The sequence below is a fragment of the Pseudophryne corroboree genome, chromosome 5 (assembly GCF_028390025.1).
Source record: "Pseudophryne corroboree isolate aPseCor3 chromosome 5, aPseCor3.hap2, whole genome shotgun sequence".
NCBI classification, from domain to species: domain Eukaryota; kingdom Metazoa; phylum Chordata; class Amphibia; order Anura; family Myobatrachidae; genus Pseudophryne; species Pseudophryne corroboree.
In genome coordinates, this window is record NC_086448.1 from 851,544,148 (window position 1) to 851,571,892 (window position 27,745).

General features: G+C 49.1%; 1 protein-coding gene across 1 annotated transcript in view; it reads left to right on the forward strand.

Annotated features, from left to right (window-relative positions):
- LOC134928696 (zinc finger protein 436-like) overlaps positions 1 to 27,745 on the forward strand; it is a 222,520-nt gene that overhangs the window by 87,851 nt on the left and 106,924 nt on the right. Inside the window, exon 2 of the mRNA XM_063924713.1 lies at positions 5,891 to 6,023. Within this exon, the coding sequence (XP_063780783.1) occupies positions 5,891 to 6,023 (133 nt within the window). The remainder of the gene's footprint in view (positions 1 to 5,890; positions 6,024 to 27,745) is intronic.

Consider the following 27,745-nt stretch of genomic DNA (forward strand, 5'->3'; position numbering starts at 1 on the left):
ACCTGTGACAGAGAGGTTAGTGTAATGGTGTAGAGTGTGCAGGAGATCATAGAGACTGGTGAGAGTAGCAGGAGCAGAGAGGTGGGAATGTAGGACATTAGGAAAGTATGAGGAGGCTTGGTAGACCTGTGACAGAGAGGTTAGTGTAATGGTGTAGAGTGTGCAGGAGAACAGAGAGACTGGTGAGAGTAGCTGGGACAGAGATGTGGGAATGTAGGACATTAGGAGAGTATGATGAGGCTTGGTAGACCTGTGACATAGAGGTTAGTGTAATGGTGTAAACTAGAGTGTGCATGAGAACATAGAGACTGGTGAGAGTAGCTGGGACAGAGAGGTGGGAATGTAGGACATTAGTAGAGTATGAGGAGGCTTGGTAGACCTGTGACATAGAGGTTAGTGTAATGGTGTAGAGTGTGCAGGAGATCATAGAGACTGGTGAGAGTAGCAGGAGCAGAGAGGTGGGAATGTAGGACATTAGTAGAGTATGAGGAGGCTTGGTAGACCTGTGACATAGAGGTTAGTGTAATGGTGTAGAGTGTGCAGGAGAACATAGAGACTGGTGAGAGTAGCGAGGGCAGAGAGGGGGGAATGTAGGACATTAGTAGAGTGTGAGGAGGCTTGGTAGACTTGTGACAGAGAGGTTAGTGTAATGGTGTAGAGTGTGCAGGAGAACATAGAGACTGGTGAGAGTAGCAGGAGCAGAGAGGTGGGAATGTAGGACATTAGGAGAGTATGATGAGGCTTGGTAGACCTGTGACATAGAGGTTAGTGTAATGGTGTAGAGTGTGCAGTAGAACATAGAGACTGGTGAGAGTAGCAGGGGCAGAGAGGTGGGAATGTAGGACATTAGTAGAGTATGAGGAGGCTTGGTAGACCTGTGACAGAAAGGTTCGTGTAATGGTGTAGAGTGTGTAGGAGATCATAGAGACTGGTGAGAGTAGCAGGAGCAGAGAGGTGGGAATGTAGGACATTAGTAGAGTATGAGGAGGCTTGGTAGACCTGTGACATAGAGGTTAGTGTAATGGTGTAGAGTGTGCAGGAGAACATAGAGACTGGTGAGAGTAGCGAGGGCAGAGAGGGGGGAATGTAGGACATTAGTAGAGTGTGAGGAGGCTTGGTAGACCTGTGACATAGAGGTTAGTGTAATGGTGTACAATGTGCAGGAGAACATAGAGACTGGTGAGAGTAGCTGGGACAGAGAGGTGGGAATGTAGGACATTAGTAGAGTATGAGGAGGCTTGGTAGACCTGTGACATAGAGGTTAGTGTAGTGGTGTACAATGTGCAGGAGAACATAGAGACTGGTGAGAGTAGCAGGAGCAGAGAGGTGGGAATGTAGGACATTAGGAAAGTATGAGGAGGCTTGGTAGACCTGTGACAGAGAGGTTAGTGTAATGGTGTAAACTAGAGTGTGCATGAGAACATAGAGACTGGTGAGAGTAGCTGGGACAGAGAGGTGGGAATGTAGGACATTAGTAGAGTATGAGGAGGCTTGGTAGACCTGTGACATAGAGGTTAGTGTAATGGTGTAGAGTGTGCAGGAGATCATAGAGACTGGTGAGAGTAGCAGGAGCAGAGAGGTGGGAATGTAGGACATTAGTAGAGTATGAGGAGGCTTGGTAGACCTGTGACATAGAGGTTAGTGTAATGGTGTAGAGTGTGCAGGAGAACATAGAGACTGGTGAGAGTAGCGAGGGCAGAGAGGGGGGAATGTAGGACATTAGTAGAGTGTGAGGAGGCTTGGTAGACTTGTGACAGAGAGGTTAGTGTAATGGTGTAGAGTGTGCAGGAGAACATAGAGACTGGTGAGAGTAGCAGGAGCAGAGAGGTGGGAATGTAGGACATTAGGAGAGTATGATGAGGCTTGGTAGACCTGTGACATAGAGGTTAGTGTAATGGTGTAGAGTGTGTAGGAGATCATAGAGACTGGTGAGAGTAGCTGGGGCAGAGAGGTGGGAATGTAGGACATTAGTAGAGTATGAGGAGGCTTGGTAGACCTGTGACATAGAGGTTAGTGTAATGGTATAGAGTGTGCAGGAGAACATAGAGACTGGTGAGAGTAGCGAGGGCAGAGAGGTGGGAATGTAGGACATTAGTAGAGTATGATGAGGCTTGGTAGACCTGTGACATAGAGGTTAGTGTAATGGTGTAGAGTGTGCAGTAGAACATAGAGACTGGTGAGAGTAGCAGGGGCAGAGAGGTGGGAATGTAGGACATTAGTAGAGTATGAGGAGGCTTGGTAGACCTGTGACAGAAAGGTTCGTGTAATGGTGTAGAGTGTGTAGGAGATCATAGAGACTGGTGAGAGTAGCAGGAGCAGAGAGGTGGGAATGTAGGACATTAGTAGAGTATGAGGAGGCTTGGTAGACCTGTGACATAGAGGTTAGTGTAATGGTGTAGAGTGTGCAGGAGAACATAGAGACTGGTGAGAGTAGCGAGGGCAGAGAGGGGGGAATGTAGGACATTAGTAGAGTGTGAGGAGGCTTGGTAGACCTGTGACAAAGAGGTTAGTGTTGTCAAAGTCAGAAAAATATCACGATGCACACTACCATATTTGCACCTCATACAGGTCCGCTCTGCGCATGCGTACGCTCTCCCGTGCGTGCGCATACCCGCTGTTACGTGCACCCGCAGGCGCATGGTATGCGCATTTACGGTAGAGTTTCTGTGTGCCCAGCGTGCGACTCAATCGTTACATATTTTAACCATATAATGTATTTTGTAGATCATGGTCCCTTTGATAGATTCTGAAAGTTTAGTTAATGTAGCATGTTCATGGACAGAGAGATCCCTCTTTGTTTGATACGAAGGGTCAGACAGGGATTATACAGTGGTGTTTAGTATCCGTCGGAAGAGTATTTAATTAGCAATATTCCGGTGTTGGTTTGAAGCGGATTAATCGCTCGTGCGAATAGTTATGGACATAAGAAGTTTATGTCCATTTACTATTATTTGCACTTACTTATCCATGCGGCAGGAAACCCAGTTTCCCTCCCACCTGAGCAGTTGGAAATAGTCACGGCCCACCTGTATGAATCAACCTATGACCTTTTGTTATAATGCGAAGACGAATTCCTGTGTCCAATGAACAATGAGATTGTAGGGACCATTGAACTGTATTGTGTGTGGGGCATAAATAGACAAGCCGATCACATCCAGCTCTCACTCTTCAACGGTTCTCATTGCTGATAATCGGGAGCTGGATGTCCAGAGGCGCATGCGATCGTTCCCCTTTGTGCGTAAGTTTTTCTCCGCAATCATATTGTCTTTCCTTGTTATTCTGAGCCATCTCTCTCTCTCTCTCTCTCTCTCTCTCTCTCTCTCTCTCTCTTCTCTTTCTCTCTCGTTTCTCTTATATAGTTATTGTACTGATATTGTATTTCCTGTGTAGTTATCTGGTTAGGTAGTCTATGTTATATTGGTAGTGTATGACTTGTATTGTATTATTCTTTTTGAACGTTCATTCATTTCCTTAAAAGGCGTTAGACCCTTAGACCGGTATTGTGTGTTTATTGCAGTTGGTAATAGGAGCGTCTCTATCGCTCAAACAGCTTTAGTGTAAACCAGCTTACGACTGTGTTGGATTTTCACCTTATCACTACAAAAGGGTTTACAGTATAAGAATATCATTTCTGTGTGTTACATTCAAGGCCTACTGATTGTTATCTTGTGAGCGTCTGCGCCGCTCGTGATCTCCTCGTGGTCTCGAGCGTCCGCTACGCTGATAGCGTAGCATTACGGTAGTCGCTCACCTATAGTGTGCCCGATACCAACAGCGTATTCTCGCGAGCGTTTGTGTCGCTCGAGCGGCTCGCTCCCGATACAGCGTCCGCTACGCTAAGAGCGTACCCTTACGGTACCTCGTGCGCCGGTTGCGTACAGTGTTTCTTAACCTCTGTATAGTGTGTTATATAGGATAAATATTTGGCTTTATCTAGTCGGCAGCCTATAGCGTGCCTGCCTGTGATCCCTTGGCCGTAAGCGAACGTGACGCTCGAGCGTCTCGACTACGGCTAAGCGATTGTTACGCAACGTGCGTACCCTTACGGTATACCATACGTAAATAGCATATTGTGTTCTTAGACCTCTTAAAGGGTTTTAAGTAAGATAAATATTTAGCTTTATCAGTGTAATGGTGTAGAGTGTGCAGGAGAACATAGAGACTGGTGAGAGTAGCGAGGGCAGAGTGGTGGGAATGTAGGACATTAGGAGAGTATGATGAGGCTTGGTAGACCTGTGACATAGAGGTTAGTGTAATGGTGTAGAGTGTGCAGGAGAACATAGAGACTGGTGAGAGTAGCGAGGACAGAGAGGTGGGAATGTGGGACATTAGTAGAGTATGAGGAGGCTTGGTAGACCTGTGACATAGAGGTTAGTGTAATGGTGTAGAGTGTGCAGGAGAACATAGAGACTGGTGAGAGTAGCGAGGACAGAGAGGTGGGAATGTAGGACATTAGTAGAGTATGAGGAGGCTTGGTAGACCTGTGACATAGAGGTTAGTGTAATGGTGTAGAGTGTGCAGGAGAACATAGAGACTGGTGAGAGTAGCGAGGACAGAGAGGGGGGAATGTAGGACATTAGGAGAGTATGAGGAGGCTTAGTAGACCTGTGACAGAGAGGTTAGTGTAATGGTGTAGAGTGTGCAGGAGAACATAGAGACTGGTGAGAGTAGCAGGAGCAGAGAGGTGGGAATGTAGGACATTAGTAGAGTATGAGGAGGCTTGGTAGACCTGTGACAGAGAGGTTAGTGTAATGGTGTACAATGTGCAGGAGATCATAGAGACTGGTGAGAGTAGTGAGGACAGAGAGGTGGGAATGTAGGACATTAGTAGAGTATGAGGAGGCTTGGTAGACCTGTGACATAGAGGTTAGTGTAATGGTGTAGAGTGTGCAGGAGAACATAGAGACTGGTGAGAGTAGCAGGGACAGAGAGGTGGGAATGTAGGACATTAGGAGAGTATGAGGAGGCTTGGTAGACCTGTGACATAGAGGTTAGTGTAATGGTGTAGAGTGTGCAGGAGAACATAGAGACTGGTGAGAGTAGCGAGGACAGAGAGGTGGGAATGTAGGACACTGGTAGAGTATGATGAGGCTTGGTAGACCTGTGACAGAGAGGTTAGTGTAATGGTGTAGAGTGTGCAGGAGAACATAGAGACTGGTGAGAGTAGCTGGGACAGAGAGGTGGGAATGTAGGACATTAGTAGAGTATGAGGAGGCTTGGTAGACCTGTGACAGGGAGGTTAGTGTAATGGTGTAGAGTGTGCAGGAGAACATAGAGACTGGTGAGAGTAGCTGGGACAGAGAGGTGGGAATGTAGGACATTAGGAGAGTATGATGAGGCTTGGTAGACCTGTGACATAGAGGTTAGTGTAATGGTGTACAATGTGCAGGAGAACATAGAGACTGGTGAGAGTAGCTGGGACAGAGAGGTGGGAATGTAGGACATTAGGAGAGTGTGAGGAGGCTTGGTAGACCTGTGACATAGAGGTTAGTGTAATGGTGTAGAGTGTGCAGGAGAAAATTAGGCGACCATCCCAATGAGTACAGGAGTCAGTCCTCTGGGGAGGCCCAGACAGGAGGTTAGAAAGAGCAGGTTGGAGGCACAGGGAGAATGTGGACATTCCCACCATCACTCATGATGATGACGAGTGATCACGTGGTGACGGATAAAGAGAGGTAAAGTACCAATCCGCTTTCTAACTGTCATTTTTCATATACAGCCTGTTACATGGCAGTTAGGAGCTGATTGGCTGCTACTTTATCTCTCTTTATCCGTCACCATGTTATCACTTTTTACGGCTTAATACATTTGGGCCCTGGTTACATAGTGAGTTTGATAAATAATCAATAAGCATTACCCTCTATTTATTGCCACCTGTATCTGCTTCCAGTATGTCGCCCCAGTGACGTTTGAGGAGGTGGCCGTGTATTTCTCCGAGGAGGAATGGAAATGTCTGGACGGGTGGCAGCGACAGCTCTACAGAGAGGTCATGATGGAGAACTTCCATCTGGTGACATCAGTGGGTGAGCCCCCTACACTGTTCCTTCTATAGATAGGGAGAGGATGATAACAGCCACTGACTCATTATACCCATAACATGCTGCAAATGTAAATAATGGAAAACAGACAACAGCATCGTATTTGAAGGATGTCGGAATAAGGAACCATTCATTAATGTGCAAAGAGGGAGGTCAGGACATCTCTGAACTGCCAAACCCCAATAAATTTGCCCGATTGGATGAAGATACTGTGGATGGCAGTGAAGAAATGGCGGAGCTGAAGGAGACTGTTCCCTCTAGCAACCAGAGGAAGGGATAAAAGAAAGTGAGGTACCTAGTCAGATTGTGGTGTGAGGAAGACAGACAGCGCAATCTGCTACCGGGACCGTGATCGCCGTACAGTCTGTTTTCCCCCGGGTGCCCGGGTACATATTGCAGACCGGGTAGAAAGAGGGTTGTGAGTAACCGGTAACAACCCGGTGGTCTTGGTACACGTTGGCACCAACGACAAAGTTAGTGGTAGATGGGATGTCCTTAAGAAACACTATAAGGACTTAGGGCCTAATTCAGACCTGATCGCTAGGCTGCGTTTTCGTACAGCCTGCGATCAGGTCTGTAATGCGTATGCACCGCAATGCGCAGGTGCGTCGGTCCGCACTGACGGGGAGCACCGGTCAGCGATGGTATGGTGCGAGAAAAGCAATCACACGGGCGATCACAAGTGACTGACAGGAAGAGGCCATTTCTGGGTGGCAACTGAGAGTTTTCAGGGAGTGTCCGGAAAAACGCAGGAAGGACCAGGCGTTTGGAGGGAGGCTTTCTTACGTCCGCTCCGGCCCCGATCACCGCACTGGAAGAGTAAGTCCTGGGCTGTGCAGCGACTCTCCTGCACAGCGATCTCCCCTCCCCCTATAGGCGGCAACTACCTGATCGCAGGAATGCAAAAAACGCAGCCTAGTGATCAGGTCTGAATTAGGCCCTTAGGCCAGAAACTTAAGGCAAGGACATCTAGGGTAATATTCTCCGAAATAATACCCGTGCCACGCGCTAGTCCAGGGAGGCAGAGGGAGATCAGGGAGGTAAATGTGTGGCTTTGGGATTGGTGTAGGAAGGAGGGGTTTGTGTTCCTGGAACACTGGGCGGACTTCTCAGTCAGGCGCCATCTCTTATCTCGTGATGGATTGCACCTGACTGAGGAGGGCGCTCAGGTGCTGGGGGGCAGGATGGTTAGAAGGTTGTAGGAGTTTTTAAACTAGGAGCCTGGGGGGAGGGTTTAGCTAGAAGCTGTGGGTCATACAGTGAGAATAGTGGGGATGGCAGCAGTGAGCTGAATGGGGGTGTAGAAGGGGGGAGGGAAAGAGCAGCCGGCAAGGGTATTACCAAAACACAAATTAATGATGATTATGAATCACCAATAATGCATATAGAAAATGATGTTCCTAGCATAAGAGGAAACACCTTAATTGTATGTATGTAAACGTTAGAAGCCTAACAGGGAAAAAGGGGGAACTAGAAGTCCTTGCAGCAGACAGTATGATATTATAGGTATTACAGATATGATATTATATGTATTCCAAACCAATGTGGCTTAACAAAAAGATTAAGTAACTAATGGGCAAAAAGGGGAGAGCATTCAAATAGCATAAATCAGACGGGAGGGCGGAGTCATTCCAGTACTATAAGGAGTGTAACAAAATATGCAAAAAAGCCATCAGAGCATCTAAAATAGAAATGGAAAAGCTAATAGCAAAGGAAAGTAAATCAAACCCCAAAAAGTTTTTTAAATACATAAACTGCAAAAGATTAAAGAAAGAGAGTATAGGCCCTGTAAGAGGCATCCTAATCAAAGACGACAATGACATAGCTGAAACATTACTCTCATCAGTATTCACAGGAGAGGATCAGATGGCGGAATTGACGTATAGAATGTCACACTGCTAAATGCTTATTTAAGTAAGGAAGTAGTCTGCAACAGATTTTAAAAATGTTTTAAGATTAATAAGTCACCTGGTCCCGACGGATTTCACCCAATGGTTTTCATGGAGCTCCACTCCGAACTAGCAAGACCCCTGTATTTGATTTTCATTGACTCACATCAGGCATGGTTCCCAAAGACTGGCGTATAGCGGAATTGGTACCGATATTAAAAAACGGAAATAAATCTGAACCGGTTAATTACAGACCAGTAAGTCTTACATCTATAGTGGGGAAAGTACTGGAAGGTATTCTAAGGGATAGAATAGAGGAGTTCTTTGAAACCAATAAGGTTATTAATAGGAACCAACATGGGTTTGTGAAGGACAGATCCTGTCAAACTAAATAGGCTTTTCTGAAACGGTTAGTGCAAACCTAGATCAGGTCAAGGAGGTGGATGTAATCTTATTAGACTTTGCTAAAGCTTTCGATACAGTACCTCACATGAGACTTATCTACAAGTTAAGAGAACTTGGGCTAGGGAGCACAATATGCACTTGGGTTAGAAATTGGTTGGACAAAAGGGAGCAGTGAGTGCATGCTAATACCTTGTTTGCCTATTCTGCTGCATTCCTACTTTGGGTACTACTGCTGAGTCTATTCAGAACGACCTATTTAATCTGGAAGCATGGGCTTCAAAATGGAGAATGAGGTTCAATACAGACAAGTGTAAGGTAATAGCAAGAATAAGAACACTACCTACATACTAAATGGGGAGAAACTAGGGGATTCTGTACTGGAAAAAGATTTAGGGGTCACATAGATAACAAACTTAACAGTAGTACCCAAAGTAGGAATGCAGCAAAACAGGCTAACAAGGTATTAGCATGTATACAGCGGGGAATTGATGCAAGGGACGAGAGTGTTATACTCCCATTATATAAATCATTAGTGAGGCCACATCTTGAATACTGTGCGCAATTATGGGCATCATACTACAAAAAGAATATCCTGGAACTAGAAAAAGTTCAAAGACGAGTGACCAAATTGATTAAGGGGATGGAGACACTGGAATACGAGGAAAGACTTGCTAGGCTAGGCATGTTTACACTGGAAAAGAGGAGACTAAGAGGGGACATGATCAACATCTACAAATGTATAAGGGGACAATACACAGAGCTAGCGGGGGAATTGTTTCTGGCAAGATCTTCACAAAGGACACGTGGACATCCGCTTAGGTTAGAGGAGAGGAGATTTAGTTCACAGAGACGGAAAGGTTTCTTCACAGTAAGGACAATACGTATTTGGAATTCCCTGCCTGAGAGAGTAGTAATGGCGGACTCAGTCACTACTCTTAAAAAAGGTCTTGATCAATTCTAAAGGGCTTTGATGATTGTTCTTCAGCACCTTGTACATAGCAAGTCATAAGGTAATTGTCCTAGCTCCAGACTTGCTATGTACAAGTAAGTGTCAATTAGCAGGCCTTTTGATGGGCAAACATTTTCTTTGAAATACAAACGAAGGTTTGGAAAGAAGACTGGTTGTGTTTCCAGTCTTTCCTGTTGTAAGCCCAAAAACTGGGTTTGCATGGAGATATGAATGAGACAGGAACATGTTAATCAGATTGTGTTTTATGAATGCAAACTAGTGGATTTCGTTTAACAACAGTTTGATCTAACATTTCCTAGGCTGCATTATGTAGGGTGCAGATTATGTTTACATTACAAGAACTTTGTGTGTGACAAGAAAAGGATGAGAAACATTTGTTTGGGAAATCAAATACAAACCGTATTTTGAAGCTATGTGATATATGTATCAATGGTGAAGTGTAAACTCCCAGGTGGTAAGGAATGGAGTTTAGATGACACCAAACGTTGTGTCTGACAGAAAGGAGGAAATTGCTTCATGCACTTATATACTTTTAAAATTTAATTTATTTATATTTTGTATGTTATCCTGATTGGATGGAAAGGACTCAGGGGGAAACTACCCACTGAGATGCATTGTGGTTTAACTGTATAAAAAGAGGAGGCCTGTGAGCTTAAAAGTGTATTATACGAACTACTTTCTGCTGTAACATCTTGCTGTATTGGGGAAGAGTTCTCTTTAGAACTATTGCAAATAAACATCATTTGCCTCAAGACGACCGCTTCATCTTGTGACCTGCAGGGCTAGGCAAAACCTAGCTCCGTTTTCCGGCTGTCCAGGATGTAACCAGCATCTCAAAGCGCCGCCTCCAGCCAGCTACCGGGTAGAGACTAGTCAAGTGACTAGTGGGGATTCATCAACACCACACAGGTGTGGTAAGGCGGCGTGCCGATGCATACAAAGCAGAACCGTGGTTCCAGATGCCTCGGCAGGTTAGGAGTTTGGTGGCAGCGTAGAACCCGCCCACTGCGCAGTGGGCGGAGTCAGCAACAGGCTTTTACTGACGGTAAGTGGGAATCCCCTATGTGACCAGGTCTCCTGTGACCTAAACTTCCATTCTGTGTATTGGGGACTGGACGCGAAAGCGGTGAGGGCTTTCGTACGGGACCGTCCGGTCACACTCAACCTCAAATCTTTGAACAAATTTGTGGGGGTATTCAAATTCCGTATGGAGACTGTGCCCTCTATTGTTCTGGCCATGGAACCCAAGGACTATATGGTATCCCTGGACATACAGGATGCTTAACTGCACAAACTTATTGCCATGTTGACTCAGCAATATCTGCGGTTTGCTATTGGCAACCTACATTATCAATTCCAGTCCTTGCCTTTCGGACTGACCACGGCTCCTCGGATCTTCACTAAGGCCATGTTAGTCATCCTGCCGTATCTGGATGACTTGCTGATCCTGGCGAACTCCCCAGAAGTTCTCCTCAGTCATCTGGAACGGAAGGTCCAATTCCTACTTACCACGGGTGGCTCATCAACTGGAAGAAGTCCTCTCTGGTCCCTGCTCAGAGCATGGTGCACCTGGGGGCACTGTTGGACACACACAACCAACAATTGTTCTTGTCTCCAGAGAAGTTCCTGAAACTTCAGGACTGGATAAGATACTTGCTCTCTCGCCAGAGAGTGTTGATACACTCGGCAATGCAAGTACTAGGCCTCATGGTGTCGGCTTTCGACATGGTAGAGTACGCTCAATTTCATTCCCACCCTCTGCAGAGGTTAATCCTTTCCAAGTGGGAAGGCCTGCCTCACTGAATCAAGTCTCAAATGATTTCCTTGTCACCGGAGGTTGATCTGTCACTAAGCTGGTGGCTACGGGACCAACAGTTGAGCAGGGGCCGCCCCTTCTGGATCTCCAACTGGGTCTTCCTGATGACGGATGCCAGTCTGCGGGGTTGGGGCGCAGTGTTGGTGCAACACTCTCTCCAGGGTCCGTGGCCCAAGGAGGAAATCTCCTCCCGAAAAACATTCTGGAATTGCGGGCGGTGTTCAATGCGTTGATACTTGCCCTGTCTCTGGTACAGAACAGGCCTGTTCAAGTACAGTCAGACAATGTAACCACGGTGGCATAAATAAATCATCAAGGCGGCACTCGAAGCCGCATGACAATGATGGAAGTGTCAAAAATCCTTCAAAGGGCGGAACGCCATCTTCCAGCAATATCGACAGTGTTCATTCCGGGGGGTCCTCAACTGGGAAGCGGACTTCCTCAGTCGTCAGGACGTACATTCTCCAAAGCCTCAGAGAAAATCCGTAACGGATGACAGTAGGTTCACTTCTTAACAAGCATCCTGAAACACTTTAAAGAGAGAAACACAACAAGCGAAGCTCAACGCGTATCGGACATACCGTCCTTCATCAGGCTCCTGATGAAGGACGGTATGTCCGATACGCGTTGAGCTTCGCTTGTTGTTACAACCCGTGGACGTTTCTCCATTTACTCTGAAGGATCCTCTTGGTTTTGGTGAAAGTTGTGGATCCGGAACCAGGCTTCCCCATACACCGTGTCCAGCTGGTGTTGCAGGAGTTTCCCGAGGAGGAAAGATGTCATCTTGGTGATATGTCCATAGGAGTTGATTTTATGTGCCTCTTTTTAATCATTGTCTTGTAAGTGCGGTCTGTGGAATAAAACACTTTTTATCCTAAAGGACTGCTTCACTATGTATCTCTCTCTTTAAAGTGTTTCAGGATGCTTGTTAAGAAGTGAACCTACTGTCATCCGTTACGGATTTTCTCTGAGGCTTTGGAGAATTTCCTTAGTTGGTCTGTGATCGAGAGAGAGAAGTATTTGCTGCTGTTTACACAGACCTAAGCAAAGGGAGGGTGAAGGATCCCTCCATTCCCTCAGGGTGAATCAGTTTTCTTGATTTTTTTCACTCCTGGTGTTGAAATTCAAACTTGGTGGTTGGAGAGCGCTACTGTTAATACACTATTTTGTATTCTGTATCTGTTTCTTGTGTGTGGGGTGGATTCACACACGTGTGTATTGTGTAGCTGCACCTCAGTCTAGTGCGCACGGAATCTGAAAATCTTTTGCTGCTTGTCAGGACGTACATGCCAGAGAGTGGAGGCTTCATCCAGAAGTCTTTCAACGCCTAGAGGACAAGTGGGGCCTACCAGATGTAGACCTGATGGCGTTTTGACACAATCACAAGGTTACGGTCTTCGGATCAAGGACAAGGGATCCTCAAGTAGCGTTCGTGGATGCACTGGCAATTCCATGGAACTTTTGGCTGCCATACGTGTTCCCTCCAGTGTCACTCCTGCCCGGAGTGGTACGGAAGTTCAAACAAGAAGGAAGACTACTACTTCTAGTCGGTCCAGCTTGGCCCAGACTACATTAGTTCTCAGACCTGCAGTGTCTCTCGATCCAGCGTCCTCTTCTACTTCCTCAACGCCCAGACATCCTCATTCAGGACCTTTATGTCTACTCGGATCTGGCAAGACTGGCTTTGACGGCATGGCTCTTGAAGCATCACTCCTGAGAGCCAAATGATTCTCTGAGGCGGTCATTCAAACTATGTTAAAGCCCGTAAGCCGGCTTCAGCTCAGATTTATTACAGGGTCTGGAATTCTTACTTCACCTGGTGTGCCAGTAAAAACTATGATGCATATACTTTCAAGACTTCCAGACTTTTGGCTGTTCTACAACAAGGTCTGTACTTGGGACTTCGTTTGGCCTCTCTCAAGGTTCATATTTCTGCCTTGTCGGTATGGTTTCAGAGAAAAATTTTGTCTCTTCCTGACGTTCATACTTTCACTCAGGGTATTTTACGTATTTATCCTCCCTATGTCCCTCCTGTGGCTCCATGGGATCTGTCTGTTGTTCTGAATGCCGTACAAGAGTCTCCATTTGAACCTCTTGAGTCTGTGGACCTTAAATGCCTGACGCTTAAGTTAATTTTTCTGTTTGGCTATTGCCTCTGCTAGGAGGGTGTCGGACTTGGGTGCTTTGTCCTGTCGTCCACCCTTTCTGATTTTTCACCGTGACCGTGCAGTTCTTCGAACTCCCCCTAGTTATCTACCGAAGGTGGTGTCATCTTTCCACCTTAACCAAGAGATTGTGGTTCCAGCCTTTATCTCACCTGGTTTGTCTTCCAAAGAGCGGTCTTTGGACGTGGTACGGGCTCTCCGTATCTCTGTGGAGAGGACTGCCTCTGTCTGGAGGTCAGATTCTCTTTTTGTACTTTTTGGTTTTTACAAACGTGGCTGGCCTGCTAATAAGCAGACCTTATGGATTAGAATGGTGATTGCACAAGCTTATGCGCAGATGGATTAGAATGGTGATTGCACAAGCTTATGCGCAGGCTGGAATTCCAGCTCCATTCTACTCCATTCTATTCAGCCCATTCTACTCTGTCTGTTGGACCTTCCTGGGCAGCCTGCCGTGGCGTGTCTGCAGAACAGTTGTGCAAGGCGGCTATGTGGTCCTCAGTGAACACGTTCATCAGGTTCTATGACTTTGATACTTCCGCATCCCAGGTTGCTTCCTTTGGACGCCGGGTTCTTGTGGCCGCTACAGTGCGTCCCCTCCCATGAGGAACTGCTTTAAGACATCCCCGATGTTATTCCCTGTACCCATTGTACCCCGCTGCAGAAAAGGAGATTTATGGTAAGACTTACCGTAGTTAAATCTCTTTCTGCGAGGTACACTGGATTCCGCAGGGCGCCCACCCTGACGCATTTAGCTTCTTTGGGTTTGTATAGCAGTAGCCGCTGATACGTTCTCCTGTCATGAGAACGTGGTTCTATGTGACTAACATCTACCGTCTATCTTACCTGCTACTGCATTAGACTGGTTAACAAAACTGAGCTCCAGGGGCTATAGAGGAGGCGGTGCAGTGCATCCTGGGAACAGTCAAAGCTTTAGCCTGTTGGTGCCTCGGATCAAGATCCAACTCTTCACCCTGATGTTATTCCCTGTGGAAACCAGTGTACTCGCAGAAAGAGATTTAACAATGGTAAGTCTTACCATAAATCTCCTTTTTCTGTACCCTTCCCCAGATTTGTGCCTCGAGACAATCCTGTCTCGGAGGTCTACAGGCCATTCCTTTGACTTCATGCTTGGTTTGTGCTCAGACATGCACTGTCAAGTGTGGTATCTTATAGAGACAGGTGTGAGCCTTACCAAATCTTGTCCAATCAAATGAATATACCTCAGGTGGACTCCAGTTAAACTGTAGGAACATCTCAAGGATGATCAGTGGAAACAGGATGCACCTGAGGTCAATTTTGAGCTTCATGGCAAAGGCTGTGTATACTTATGTACATGTGATTTCTTAGTTTTTTTATCTTTTATAAATTTGCTAAATTATTTTTTCACGTTGTCATTATGGGGTATTGTGTGTGGAATTTGGAGGGAAAAAAAGTATTTATGCAATTTGGGATAAAGCTGTAACATAACAAAATGTGGAAAAAGTGAAACGCTGTTAATACTTTCCGAGAGCACTGTATATAGGTCAAGTATACCTTGTCCAAAATGTTTGGGACCGGAAGCATTTTGGACAATGGATTATTCCATATTTTTAGAATATTTTATTTCTATGCCCCCACTATAGAGCCAGTTACACATAATGTCTCCCAGTATAGTGCCAGTTACACATAATGCCCCCAGTATAGTGCCAGTTACACATGTCTCCCAGTATAGTGCCAGTTACACATAATGCCCCCAGTATAGTGCCAGTTACACATAATGTCTCCCAGTATAGTGCCAGTTACACATAATGTCTCCCAGTATAGTGCCAGTTACACATAATGCCCAAATTGCACAACCGTCCTCTGTGCAGCATGCCTTGGAGACTTACATTAGCAGTATGCTCCTTCATGGGAATGCTGCTTTAGGGCTGCAGCTGTAAGGGATCAGGCTGTAAGAGATTTGGCGGTAAGGGCTCTGGCGGTAAGGGCTGCGGCTGTAAGGGATCAGGCGGTAAGTGCTGCGGCTGTAAGGGCTCTGGCGGTAAGGGCTGCGGCTGTAAGGGATCAGGCGGTAAGGGCTGCGGCTGTAAGGGATCAGGCGGTAAGTGCTGCGGCTGTAAGGGCTCTGGCGGTAAGGGCTGCAGCTGTAAGGGATCAGGCGGTAAGGGCTGCGGCTGTAAGGGCTCTGGCGGTAAGAGCTGCGGCTGTAAGGGTTTAGGCGGTAAGGGCTGCGGCGGTAAGCTGCGGCTGTAAGGGCTCTGGCGGTAATAGCTGCGACTATAAGGGCTCTGGCGGTAACAGCTGAGGCTGCAAGGGATGCGGCTGTAAGGGCTCTGGCGATAAGGGCTGCGGCTGTAAGGGCTCTGGCGGTAAGGGCTGCAGCTGTAAGGGCTCTGGCGGTACGGGCTGCAGCTGTAAGGGATCAGGCGGTAAGGGCTGCGGCTGTAAGGGCTCTGGCGGTAAGGGCTGCAGCTGTAAGGGATCAGGCGGTAAGGGCTGCGGCTGTAAGGGCTCTGGCGGTAAGGGCTGCGGTTGTCTGTAAGGGATCTGGCGGTAAGGGCTGCGGTTGTCTGTAAGAGATCAGGCGGTAAGGGCTGCAGCTGTAAGGGCTCTGGCGGTAAGGGCTGCAGCTTTAAGGGATCAGGCAGTAAGGGCTGCGGCTGTAAGGGCTCTGGCGGTAAGGGCTGCGGTTGTCTGTAAGGGATCAGGCGGTAAGGGCTGCGGCTGTAAGGGCTCTGTCGGTAAGGGCTGCGGTTGTCTGTCAGATATCAGGCGGTAAGGGCTGCAGCTGTAAGGGCTGCGGCTATAAGGGATCAGGCGGTAAGGGCTGCGGTTGTATGGGCTCTGGCGGTAAAAGATGCGGCTGTAAGGGCTCTGGCGGTAAGGGCTGCTGCTGTAAGGGCTCCGGTGGTAAGGGCTGCGGTTGTCTGTAAGGGCTCTGGCGGCAAGGGCTGCGGCTGTAAGGGCTCTGGTGGTAAGGGCTCTGGCTGTAAGGGCTCTGGCGGCAAGGGCTGCGGCTGTAAGGGATCAGGCGGTAAGTGTTGCGGCTGTAAGGGCTCTGGCGGTAAGGGCTGCGGCTGTAAGGAATCAGGCGGTAAGGGCTGCGGCGGTAAGCTGCGGCTGTAAGGGATCTGGCGGTAAGGGCTGCTGCTGTAAGGGCTCTGGCGATAAGGGCTGCGGCTGTAAGGGCTCTGGCGGTAAGGGCTGCGGCTGTAAGGGCTCTGGCGGTAAGGGCTGCGGTTTTCTGTAAGGGATCTGGCGGTAAGGGCTGCGTTTGTCTGTAAGTGATCAGGCGGTAAGGGCTGCGGCTGTAAGGGCTCTGGCGGTAAGGGCTGCGGTTGTCTGTAAGAGATCAGGCGGTAAGGGCTGCGGTTGTCTGTAAGGGATCTGGCGGTAAGGGCTGCGGTTGTCTGTAAGAGATCAGGCGGTAAGGGCTGCGGTTGTCTGTAAGGGATCTGGCGGTAAGGGCTGCGGTTGTCTGTAAGAGATCAGGCGGTAAGGGCTGCGGTTGTCTGTAAGAGATCAGGCGGTAAGGGCTGCGGTTGTCTGTAAGGGATCTGGCGGTAAGGGCTGCGGTTGTCTGTAAGAGATCAGGCGGTAAGGGCTGCGGTTGTCTGTAAGAGATCAGGCGGTAAGGGCTGCGGTTGTCTGTAAGAGATCAGGAGGTAAGGGCTGCGGTTGTCTGTAAGAGATCAGGAGGTAAGGGCTGCGGTTGTCTGTAAGAGATCAGGCGGTAAGGGCTGCGGTTGTCTGTAAGAGATCAGGCGGTAAGGGCTGCGGTTGTCTGTAAGGGATCTGGCGGTAAGGGCGGCAGCTGTAAGGGCTCTGGCGGTAAGGGCTGCGGCTGTAAGGGATCAGGCGGTAAGGGCTGCAGCTGTAAGGGATCAGGCGGTAAGGGCTGCGGTTGTATGGGCTCTGGCTCTAAGGGCTGCGGTTGTCTGTAAGGGCTCTGGTGGTGGGAACTGCGGCTATAACGGCTCTGGCGGTAAGAGCTGCGGTTGTAAGGGCTCTGGCGGCAAGGGCTGCGGTTGTCTGTAAGGGCTCTGGCGGCAAGGGCTGCGGCTGTAAGGGCTCTGGCGGTAAAGGCTGCGGCTGTAAGGGCTCTGGCGGCAAGGGCTGCGGTTGTCTGTAAGGGATCTGGCGGCAAAGGCTGCGGCTGTAAGGGCTGCGGCTGTAAGGGCTCTGGCGGTAAGGGCTGCGGTTGTCTGTAAGGGATCTGGCGGTAAGGGCTGCGTTTGTCTGTAAGTGATCAGGCGGTAAGGGATCTGGCGGTAAGGGCTGCGGTTGTCTGTAAGAGATCAGGCGGTAAGGGCTGCGGTTGTCTGTAAGGGATCTGGCGGTAAGGGCTGCGGTTGTCTGTAAGAGATCAGGCGGTAAGGGCTGCGGTTGTCTGTAAGGGATCTGGCGGTAAGGGCTGCGGTTGTCTGTAAGAGATCAGGCGGTAAGGGCTGCGGTTGTCTGTAAGAGATCAGGCGGTAAGGGCTGCGGTTGTCTGTAAGGGATCTGGCGGTAAGGGCTGCGGTTGTCTGTAAGGGATCTGGCGGTAAGGGCTGCGGTTGTCTGTAAGAGATCAGGCGGTAAGGGCTGCTGCTGTAAGAGATCAGGCGGTAAGGGCTGCGGTTGTTTGTAAGAGATCAGGCGGTAAGGGCTGCGGTTGTCTGTAAGAGATCAGGCGGTAAGGGCTGCGGTTGTCTGTAAGGGATCTGGCGGTAAGGGCGGCAGCTGTAAGGGCTCTGGCGGTAAGGGCTGCGGCTGTAAGGGATCAGGCGGTAAGGGCTGCAGCTGTAAGGGATCAGGCGGTAAGGGCTGCGGTTGTATGGGCTCTGGCTGTAAGGGCTGTGGTTGTCTGTAAGGCCTCTGGTGGTGGGAACTGCGGCTATAAGGGCTCTGGCGGTAAGAGCTGTGGTTGTAAGGGCTCTGGCGGCAAGGGCTGCGGTTGTCTGTAAGGGCTCTGGCGGCAAGGGCTGCGGCTGTATGGGCTCTGGCTGTAAGGGCTGCGGCTGTAAGGGCTCTGGCGGCAAGGGCTGCGGTTGTCTGTAAGGGATCTGGCGGCAAGGGCTGCGGCTGTAAGGGCTCTGGCGGTAAGGGCTCTGGCTGTAAGGGCTGCGGCTATAAGGGCTCTGGCGGCAAGGGCTGCGGTTGTCTGTAAGGGCTGCGGCTGTAAGGGCTCTGGCGGTAAGGGCTCTGGCGGCAAGGGCTGCGGTTGTCTGTAAGGGCTGCGGCTGTAAGGGCTCTGGCGGTAAGGGCTGCGGCTGTAAGGGCTGCTGCTGTAAGGGCTCTGGCGGTAAGGGCTGCGGCTGTAAGGGCTCTGGCGGCAAGGGCTGCGGCTGTAAGGAATCAGGCGGTAAGGGCTGCGGCGGTAAGCTGCGGCTGTAAGGGATCTGGCGGTAAGGGCTGCGGTTGTCTGTAAGGGATCTGGCGGTAAGGGCTGCGGTTGTCTGTAAGGGATCTGGCGGTAAGGGCTGCGGTTGTCTGTAAGAGATCAGGCGGTAAGGGCTGCGGTTGTCTGTAAGAGATCAGGCGGTAAGGGCTGCGGTTGTCTGTAAGGGATCTGGCGGTAAGGGCTGCGGTTGTCTGTAAGGGATCTGGCGGTAAGGGCTGCGGTTGTCTGTAAGAGATCAGGCGGTAAGGGCTGCTGCTGTAAGAGATCAGGCGGTAAGGGCTGCGGTTGTTTGTAAGAGATCAGGCGGTAAGGGCTGCGGTTGTCTGTAAGAGATCAGGCGGTAAGGGCTGCGGTTGTCTGTAAGGGATCTGGCGGTAAGGGCGGCAGCTGTAAGGGCTCTGGCGGTAAGGGCTGCGGCTGTAAGGGATCAGGCGGTAAGGGATCAGGCGGTAAGGGCTGCGGTTGTATGGGCTCTGGCTGTAAGGGCTGTGGTTGTCTGTAAGGCCTCTGGTGGTGGGAACTGCGGCTATAAGGGCTCTGGCGGTAAGAGCTGTGGTTGTAAGGGCTCTGGCGGCAAGGGCTGCGGTTGTCTGTAAGGGCTCTGGCGGCAAGGGCTGCGGCTGTATGGGCTCTGGCGGTAAGGGCTCTGGCTGTAAGGGCTGCGGCTGTAAGGGCTCTGGCGGCAAGGGCTGCGGTTGTCTGTAAGGGATCTGGCTGTAAGGGCTCTGGCGGTAAGGGCTCTGGCTGTAAGGGCTGCGGCTGTAAGGGCTCTGGCGGCAAGGGCTGCGGTTGTCTGTAAGGGCTGCGGCTGTAAGGGCTCTGGCGGTAAGGGCTGCGGCTGTAAGGGCTGCTGCTGTAAGGGCTCTGGCGGCAAGGGCTGCGGTTGTCTGTAAGGGCTGCGGCTGTAAGGGCTGCGGCGGTAAGGGCTGCGGCTGTAAGGGCTGCTGCTGTAAGGGCTCTGGCGGTAAGGGCTGCGGCTGTAAGGGCTCTGGCGGTGGGAACTGCGGCTATAAGGGCTCTGGCGGTAAGGGCTGCGGTTGTCTGTAAGGGATCTGGTGGTAAGAGCTGCGGTTGTAAGGGCTCTGGCGGTGGGAACTGCGGCTATAAGGGCTCTGGCGGTAAGGGCTGCGGTTGTCTGCCAGGGCTTCACAGTTCCCTGCTGGCTGCTTCACACTGCAGCTGACCATGACTATGGGTGCTGGTGGGCATTACAGACAGTGGAGCAGCGTCACCATGGAGGCGGAATGTCGTGGAGGTGGAATGCCAAGTTAACTCCTGCCAATGGGCCGCAAAATGACCCCTTCCCGCGTGCCGCAAAAGGATGGCGTAGGGGCCGCATGTGGGCCACGAGTTTGACACCCCTGCTCTTAATGTTCTTTCCTTGTATACCCTCTGAAAGGCAAATTAACCCTTCAACAGGCTACAAACTGTCAAGGTCACGTCCTCTGCAGTGGTCTTATTCCTCTGCAGCGCCAATCCGCCGTCACGTACAGGACATTTGTACAAGTTTTAACATATCACTTTTTCTGCAGCGGGGTACACTGGTATTCCACAGGGAATACATCAGGGTGTAGAGTTAGATCTTGATCCGATGCACCAAAATTCTAAAGCTTTGACTGTTCCAAGGATGCACTGCACCGCCTCCTCTATAGCCCCGCCTCCAGGCACTGGAGCTCAGTGTGTAAGTTGGTGATTGCAGTGCAGGCAGGTAACAGGTGGGGCTGCGCTAGGCTGCCCTGAAAAGAGCTTTTTTTAGAAGACTTCAAGGGCCGCAGCACTTTCTATGTCTTTATGACATGCTGTGCTGCGGCTCCATCACCTCCCTCAGCGGCGCTGCATACTCCCGCGGCCTGGTTCCGGGTACTTGTAACGGAGTCGCACCGGTCCATAAGCACACCACCGCCAACGCTTTCCAGGATCGCGTGGCTGCATATCAGGGAGTAGGTAAGTGGGTCCCCCAGCTGGGACCCGCCGTTAAATTGCAGTCCGGTCGTGGTCCCAGGAGACGGTCCGCGCCGCTGGCGTGGACACTACTGAACAGGGACCCCACTATATCCACCAGGGCAGGGAGCACAGGTCAGATTTTACACAAATCCGTTTTACATAGGCTCCACAGTACCCGGTGGTGAGGACCAGCAGAGGGGATAAGGCGCTGACCTGTAGCACCTCCCCCAGCTCCGGGCGCCAACTACTGCAGGTGTTCCCGCCCTGGAGCTGCATCTCTCTCCCTCACTCCCTGACAGAGATCTTGGTGCCATCTTCACTACTAGCTGCGCTGATACTGGGAATGGTGGGCACTGTCTCCTCTGTAAAGCCGTCTGTCTCACCAGCGCTGTGCATTTACAGGACACTTACGTATTCTACATGTCGTTTAGACAGGGTTAGTAAAGAACAAGTGCATTACTACAGGGATAGTTACTACAAGTACCCTGTGATATACATCCAGTCTTTACTGTGCATTGTTATATCTATATACATACATATCTATATGTAGTTCTACTAGTCCAGTGCAGTTTTATTGTTTGTAATAATTTCTGCATTGTAAATGTGACTGAGTGTGCCTGTAGCTGCTGTGTGGATTTCACTAGTGTATCACACTTATTACTTTCGCTGTATTCTGCACCCTGGGGGGGCTAGGTGCGTCAGGGTCTCATATATAGTGCTACACAGTATGTAGAGCTTAGTGAGTTTTACTATGTATTTCAGTCACCTCATACCGCTTTAATTCTCTGTTTGTGTCCTGTATTTACTGTCACATAACTCAGGGGGTTATTTGCAGGTATTGTGTTTGTCTGGCTATGTTATAGTTACGTTCTACGGCTACATTCCATATAATGGGAAATACGCGGACGCTTCAGCATCATGCAGTGCTTGCTCCAAGGATTTACCAGAGGGGGAAGTTGTACAGGGTGCCATACATCTCCCAGTCAGCCCACAGCCCCTGTAGCCAATCAGGAGCCACCTTGGGCTGCATTCTAAAGTATGATGAATACATTGCAGCCACATATTGTTCCTGTAGTTAATCCGCCCTGGGCGGACAGTCTGTCTACCCAGATACAACAATTAACTCAATCCTTGGTGAGACAAAAGGTTACCCCACATCCCTCTGGGGTCAAGGGGTCATCTAAGCGGTCTGCTTCCTCCTCACAATCCACTAATAGTTTGGATAATTCTGATGAGGATGGGGAATATACTGTTCCGTCTGACACTGATACATTTGCTTCTGACGTGGAACCTACAACTCAGGTTGATGTTCCTGACCTAGTGGAGGCTATTAAGCGGATTCTACAAATTGATGATGACACTGAGCCTACTACTGCGTCTAAGAAACCTGATAAGTTCAAACGTCAGAAGGTAGCTAAAGTAGTTTTACCTCATTCTGACCATTTAATCAACATACGTCAGGAATCCTGGGCTTCTCCAGGAAAGACATTTTCCCTGTCTAAGAAGATGCTAGCTCGTTATCCTATTCCTGCGGAGTTTAGTAACAAGTGGGAAACTCCACCGCCGGTGGACTATCATGTCGCCAGTCTCGTGGTGTCATCTACTCTGCCTGTCACCACTGTCACCTCGCTGAAGTAACCAATGGTTAAGCGCATGGAGGGATTCCTGAAGTCTATTTACTCCCTTACCGGTGCTGTACATAGACCCACTATAGCAGCCTTCTGGGCCGCAAAAGGAATTGAAGCCTGGGTTCAGGCAATAGAGGATGAGCTACCTCAGGATATTTCTGACACGGCCAGACAATATCTGTCGTATATTACCACCGCCTCCCACTACATTCAGGAGGCGTCCTCTGAGGCAGGTGTAATGGCAGCCAAGGCATCTACTACGTCTATACTGGCTCGCCGAATTCTGTGGTTAAGGTCCTGGAAGGTGGACCTCAACTCCAAAAAGACCTTGGAGGTGCTCCCTTTTAAGGGAGACATCCCATTTGGGGAGGATCTGAACAAGATTGTCACTGACTTGGTGGCTGCTAAGACTGCGTTTCTCCCAAGTACTAATTCTTCTTCACCAAAGGCAAAGAGTACTACTTTTCGTTCCTTTCGACCTCCAGGGAAAGCAGAGGGTTAGGCGTACCCGAGACAGGCTCGTGATTCCAAAACCACTAAGCCCAAAGCAAAACATTCCTGGGCTGCCCATCAGCCTGCTTCCAAACAAGACAAGCCTGCTGCATGACTGTCCGGGCCTTCCCCTGGGGTACCCCAGGGTGGGAGGCCGATTTCTGCAATTCGTCCAGGTCTGATTACGGACCACTTCAGACGCCTGGGTGTGGGAAGTTGTCTCTCATGGGTACACAGTCTCTTTCAAGAGATGTCCCCCTCGCCAGTTCTGCACGACTGTTATTCCTTCGGATCCGTTGAAAGCGCAAGCTCTACACCTGGTTGTGCGATCCCTCCTGGACACAGGAGTGGTAGTGCCAGTACCTCTGTCCCAGAGAGGCAGGGAATACTATTTGATCCTGTTTCTAGTACCGAAACCCAATGAGTCCTTCCGGCCTATTCAACCTCAAATCATTGAACAAATTTGTGAGTGTCAAAATTCCGTATGGAAATGCTGCGCTCTATTGTACTGGCCATGGAACCCGAAGACTCTATTGTAGAATGTAAGCTCTCACGAGCAGGGCCCTCTTCCCTCATGTGCTTATCATTTTCTTACTTTAATAATCCTCAACTGACAAATCCTGCAGTTTTTAGGCCACCTTGAAACTTATGTCTGACATCTACTGGTGTAGTTCTGCTTAGTTACCCTGTACTTGTCCTATATTGTCTTCAACTGTAAGTCACTGTTTTCCTGTTTTGATTATGTGCATATGTACTCTGTAATTGGGCGCTGCGGAACCCTTGTGGCGCCATATAAATAAAGAATAATAATAATACAGGGTACTTACCTGCACATTCCTATTGCCGTGTCGCATCAGCAATATCTGTAGTTTGCTATTGGCAACCTACATTATCAATTCCAGGCTCTGTCATTTGGACTGGCCATGGCCCCTCGGATCTTCACCAAGGTCATGGCCGTGATAACGGCCCTTCTACGCAGTCAGGGAATCATGATCCTATCGTATCTGGACGACTTGCTGAACATGGCAAACTCCCAAGATGTTCTCCTCCGACTGACGGTCCAATTCCTACAATCCCACGGGTGGCTCATCAACTGGAAGAAGTCCTCGCTGGACCCTGCTTGGAGCATGGTACACCGGGGGGCACTGCTGGACACACACAGCTAAAGACTGCTTCTGTCCACAGAGAAAGTTCTGAAACTTCAGGGCAGGATCAGATACTTCCTTTTTTGCTCGAGAGTGTCGATACACTCAGCGATGCAAGTACTAGGCCTCATGGTGTCTGCTTTCGACATGGTGGAGTACGCTCAATTTCATTCTCGCACTCTGCAGAGGTTAATCCTTGCCAAGTGGGACAGATTGCCCCATCATCAGATCAGGTCTCAAATGATCTCCTTGACTCCGGTGGTTCGTTTGTCACTGAGCTGGTGGCTACAGGACCAACAGTTGAACAGGAGCCGTCCCTTCTGGATCTCCAACTGGGTCCTACTGACAACGGATTCCAGTCTGCTGGGTTGGGGTGCGGTGTTAGAGCAACACTCTCTCCAGGGTCGGTGGACAAAGGAGGAATCTCTCCTCCCGATAAACATTCTGGAATTGCGGGCAGTATTCAATGCGTTGATGCTTGCCCTGCCTCTGATATAGAACAGGCCTGTTCATGTACAATCAGACAATGCCACCATGGTGGCGTACATAAATCATCAATGCGGCACTCGAAGCCGCATAGCAATGTGTCACGAACCGGTCTCTTACCTCTGCGGGTTCTGGGGTTCATCCGTTGCCAGTGCGGTTGCTCGCGGTGCTGTGCGCCCGTGTGGGGACACGGCGTGATCAATGGCACAGGTAATGCAGAGTCTGGGAACTGTGAGTGCGGGGACCAAATGGCCTAAGGCACTGCGGTGTGTCTGCTGTATAGGAGGTGGCCATGTTGGAGACCAAATAGCTAATACAGAGCACTTGTGAAAACACCTGTGGGCAGGTGTAAGCCAATCCCGTGCTTGTGCTGCCTTTAAGTAGGCTGGGATTATGTTACTCTGGGCCAGTGCTTTGTTGTATCAAAGCTGTGCTCTAGCTCTGAGCTCTCTCCGTGCATTCCTGTGTGATTCCCGTGGTCCAGATATCGCCTCCGTTCCCAGAGGTCCGTCTGCAGCCTTCACTGCTGAAAGATCCACCGGCTCTCTGCTGTGCTGTCAGTTAATTGCACTCCTATTGGAAATAGTTGGATTCCCAGTGTCCTGCATGAGGTTACCTTGTCAGTCTGCCTATCATTCAAAGTCTGGAGGATTCTGTTTCTCTCAGCTGTTCGTTTGTTCAACTCTGCATTTAACCCATTCATCACCTTGTCTTCTACTACAGTTTCACAGTGATCTCCGGAACCCGCAAGTAACCCAATTCAGTACTTTTATTTGCTATGTTGTCATTACAAGGATAATTCATCACAGTCTCTCAGTTAACTCTCAAAGCTCCATTGCCAATTCTTACAGTTAATTCTCCATGTCTGCATTAACCAGTTAAACACAATCTGCAGTTCAGCATCAAAGCTTGTTTATATTTGCTATGTTATCATAACAAGGATAATTCTTCAGTCTCTCAGTTAACTCTCAAAACTCCATTGCAAATCCTTACAGTTATCTCTTCATGTCTGCATTATCCAGTTAATCATATTCTGCAGTTCAGCATCAAAGCTCGTTTATATTTGGACAATCCAACATTTATTCATCAGCTTGTTTTGCATATGTTTCCATGAACATTTCTTTTATGTATTTTTGAGTTTTCTCTTGCATATTATTCCTGCAATACTTCAGTATAATATGATGATTAACAACTTGTCAGTTAACTCTTTACTGAATTGTTATTTTGAATAAATATATGAATCGGAACTTTCTTCGTCCTCCCTGCTTTCTTCATAGCCCAGCACCTACACCTGTGGTTGGTCCCGGGTTAACGGATTCACAAAAACACCCGGACCTGACAGTAAGCACTGGCGACATGGATCCGTCAAGTGACCAATTCGCAGGAGGCGGTGCTACGTCAGATATCCTTTCCCGTCTGGAAACCAGGAGTCTATACAGACACAAATAGTGCAGTTTATGCAAACTATGGCAGACCGTTTAGAGACTCTTCATACAGCTATTAAAACGTTCCAAGTCCAGATTCCAACCCCAGATGTCCCAGTTACCACTACAGCTTCTCCTGTGACGCTGCCTACGTCCCGCTTGCAGTTACCCTCTCCGAGTAAGTTTGACGGAACTCCAAAACTTTGCAGAGGATTCCTGAATCAATGCGAGATCCAGTTTGAACTGATGTCTGCCAGTTTCCCATCAGCTCGTTCTAAGGTTGCATATATTATTGCCCTCCTCTCCGGTCAGGCTCTGGAGTGGGCATCACCATTATGGGAGAGAGGTGATCCTATCCTCTCTAATTACAAAGAGTTCGTATCTTCCTTCCGGAGAATCTTTGACGAACCAGGCAGGACCACCTCAGCATCCTTGGAGATTCTCCGTCTACGTCAAGGTTTACGTCCTGTCAGTCAATATATTATTCAGTTTCGCACGTTGTCTTCAGAGTTAAACTGGAATGAGGAGGCCCTGATCGCCGCGTTTTGGAATGGACTTTCAGAAAGAATCAAGGATGATTTAACTATCCGGGATGTGCCAATTAAACTGGATGAATTGATTTCTCTCTGTAACAAACTTGATCTACGTTACAGGGAGCGATGTTTAGAGAAATCCAGGGCAGAGCGATCCAGTCCACGTGATCATCCTAGACCTCGACAAGATTCTTCATCACAGTCTCCAGTAATGACTGAAGAACCTATGCAGATTGGGCACTCTCGCCTCACAGAGGAGGAACGACTTCGTCGTCGACAGGGTAACCTCTGCATGTACTGTGGGTCCTCCGAACATTTAGTTAAATTCTGCAAACTCCGACCGGGAAACTCTCGCCTCCTAGCTTATTCAAGAGAGGTTAAGCTAGGAGTTACTTTAGAATCACGTTCTGGGAAAGAGCCAACCTTGTCTATTCAATTAGAAGTTCCAAGTTCTACAGTGAAAGTTTCAGCCCTCCTAGATTCCGGGGCAGCCAAGAACTTCATCTCCTCAGCCTTTGTCATACGGTCTAAAGTTCAAACCATGCCCCTGGAAGCAGCAGTTGCTGTTACAGCAGTGGATGGAAGTCGAATTCCAGATGGTATAATTACTCATCGAACCGTATGTCTCAAGATGAAAGTTGGTGTGCTCCATTCTGAATACCTCTCCTTCTACGTGATTCCCAAAGCCTCTCAAGATGTGATACTTGGTTTACCTTGGCTGCAGAAACATAATCCTCAACTTAATTGGCAAACCATGGAAGTCCTTTCATGGGGTAAATCTTGTACCAAGGACTGTGTAGCTACAATTGTACCTCTTCGGTCAATTAGCCTTTCCGATCTACCTCCGGTGTATCAATCCCTTGCGGATGTTTCCAGTAAGCAAGCAGCAGACTCTCTACCTCCTCATCGTGAATGGGACTGCCCAGTCGTCCTGGTTCCGGGCAAGACCCCTCCTAGGGGACAAATTCATCCGCTATCCATCCCAGAGACGCGAGCTATCCGGGATTGGTCCACTCCTACAACTCTCAAGGGGATTCAGCGATTTCTTGGCTTTGCTAATTTCTATAGGAGATTCATTAAGAATTATTCTACGTTAGCTGCTCCTATCACAGCCCTAACTCGCAAGGGAGCAAATCCTACGAACTGGTCTTCTGAAGCAATCAAAGCCTTCTCTGATTTAAAGCAAGCCTTTGTGTCAGCCCCCATTCTTCGACAGCCTGATTTGAATCGTCCCTTTCTACTAGAGGTGCATGCATCTACAGAAGCAGTAGGAGCTGTGTTGTCACAAGTCTTTGAAGATAAAAAGGTCCATCCCTGCGGATATTTCTCCCGTAAGTTCCTCCCGGCAGAACGTAATTATGCAATCGGTGAGCAAGAGTTACTTGCCATCAAGTTGGCATTTGAGGAGTGGAGATACCTTCTAGAAGGAGCTCAACATCGCATTA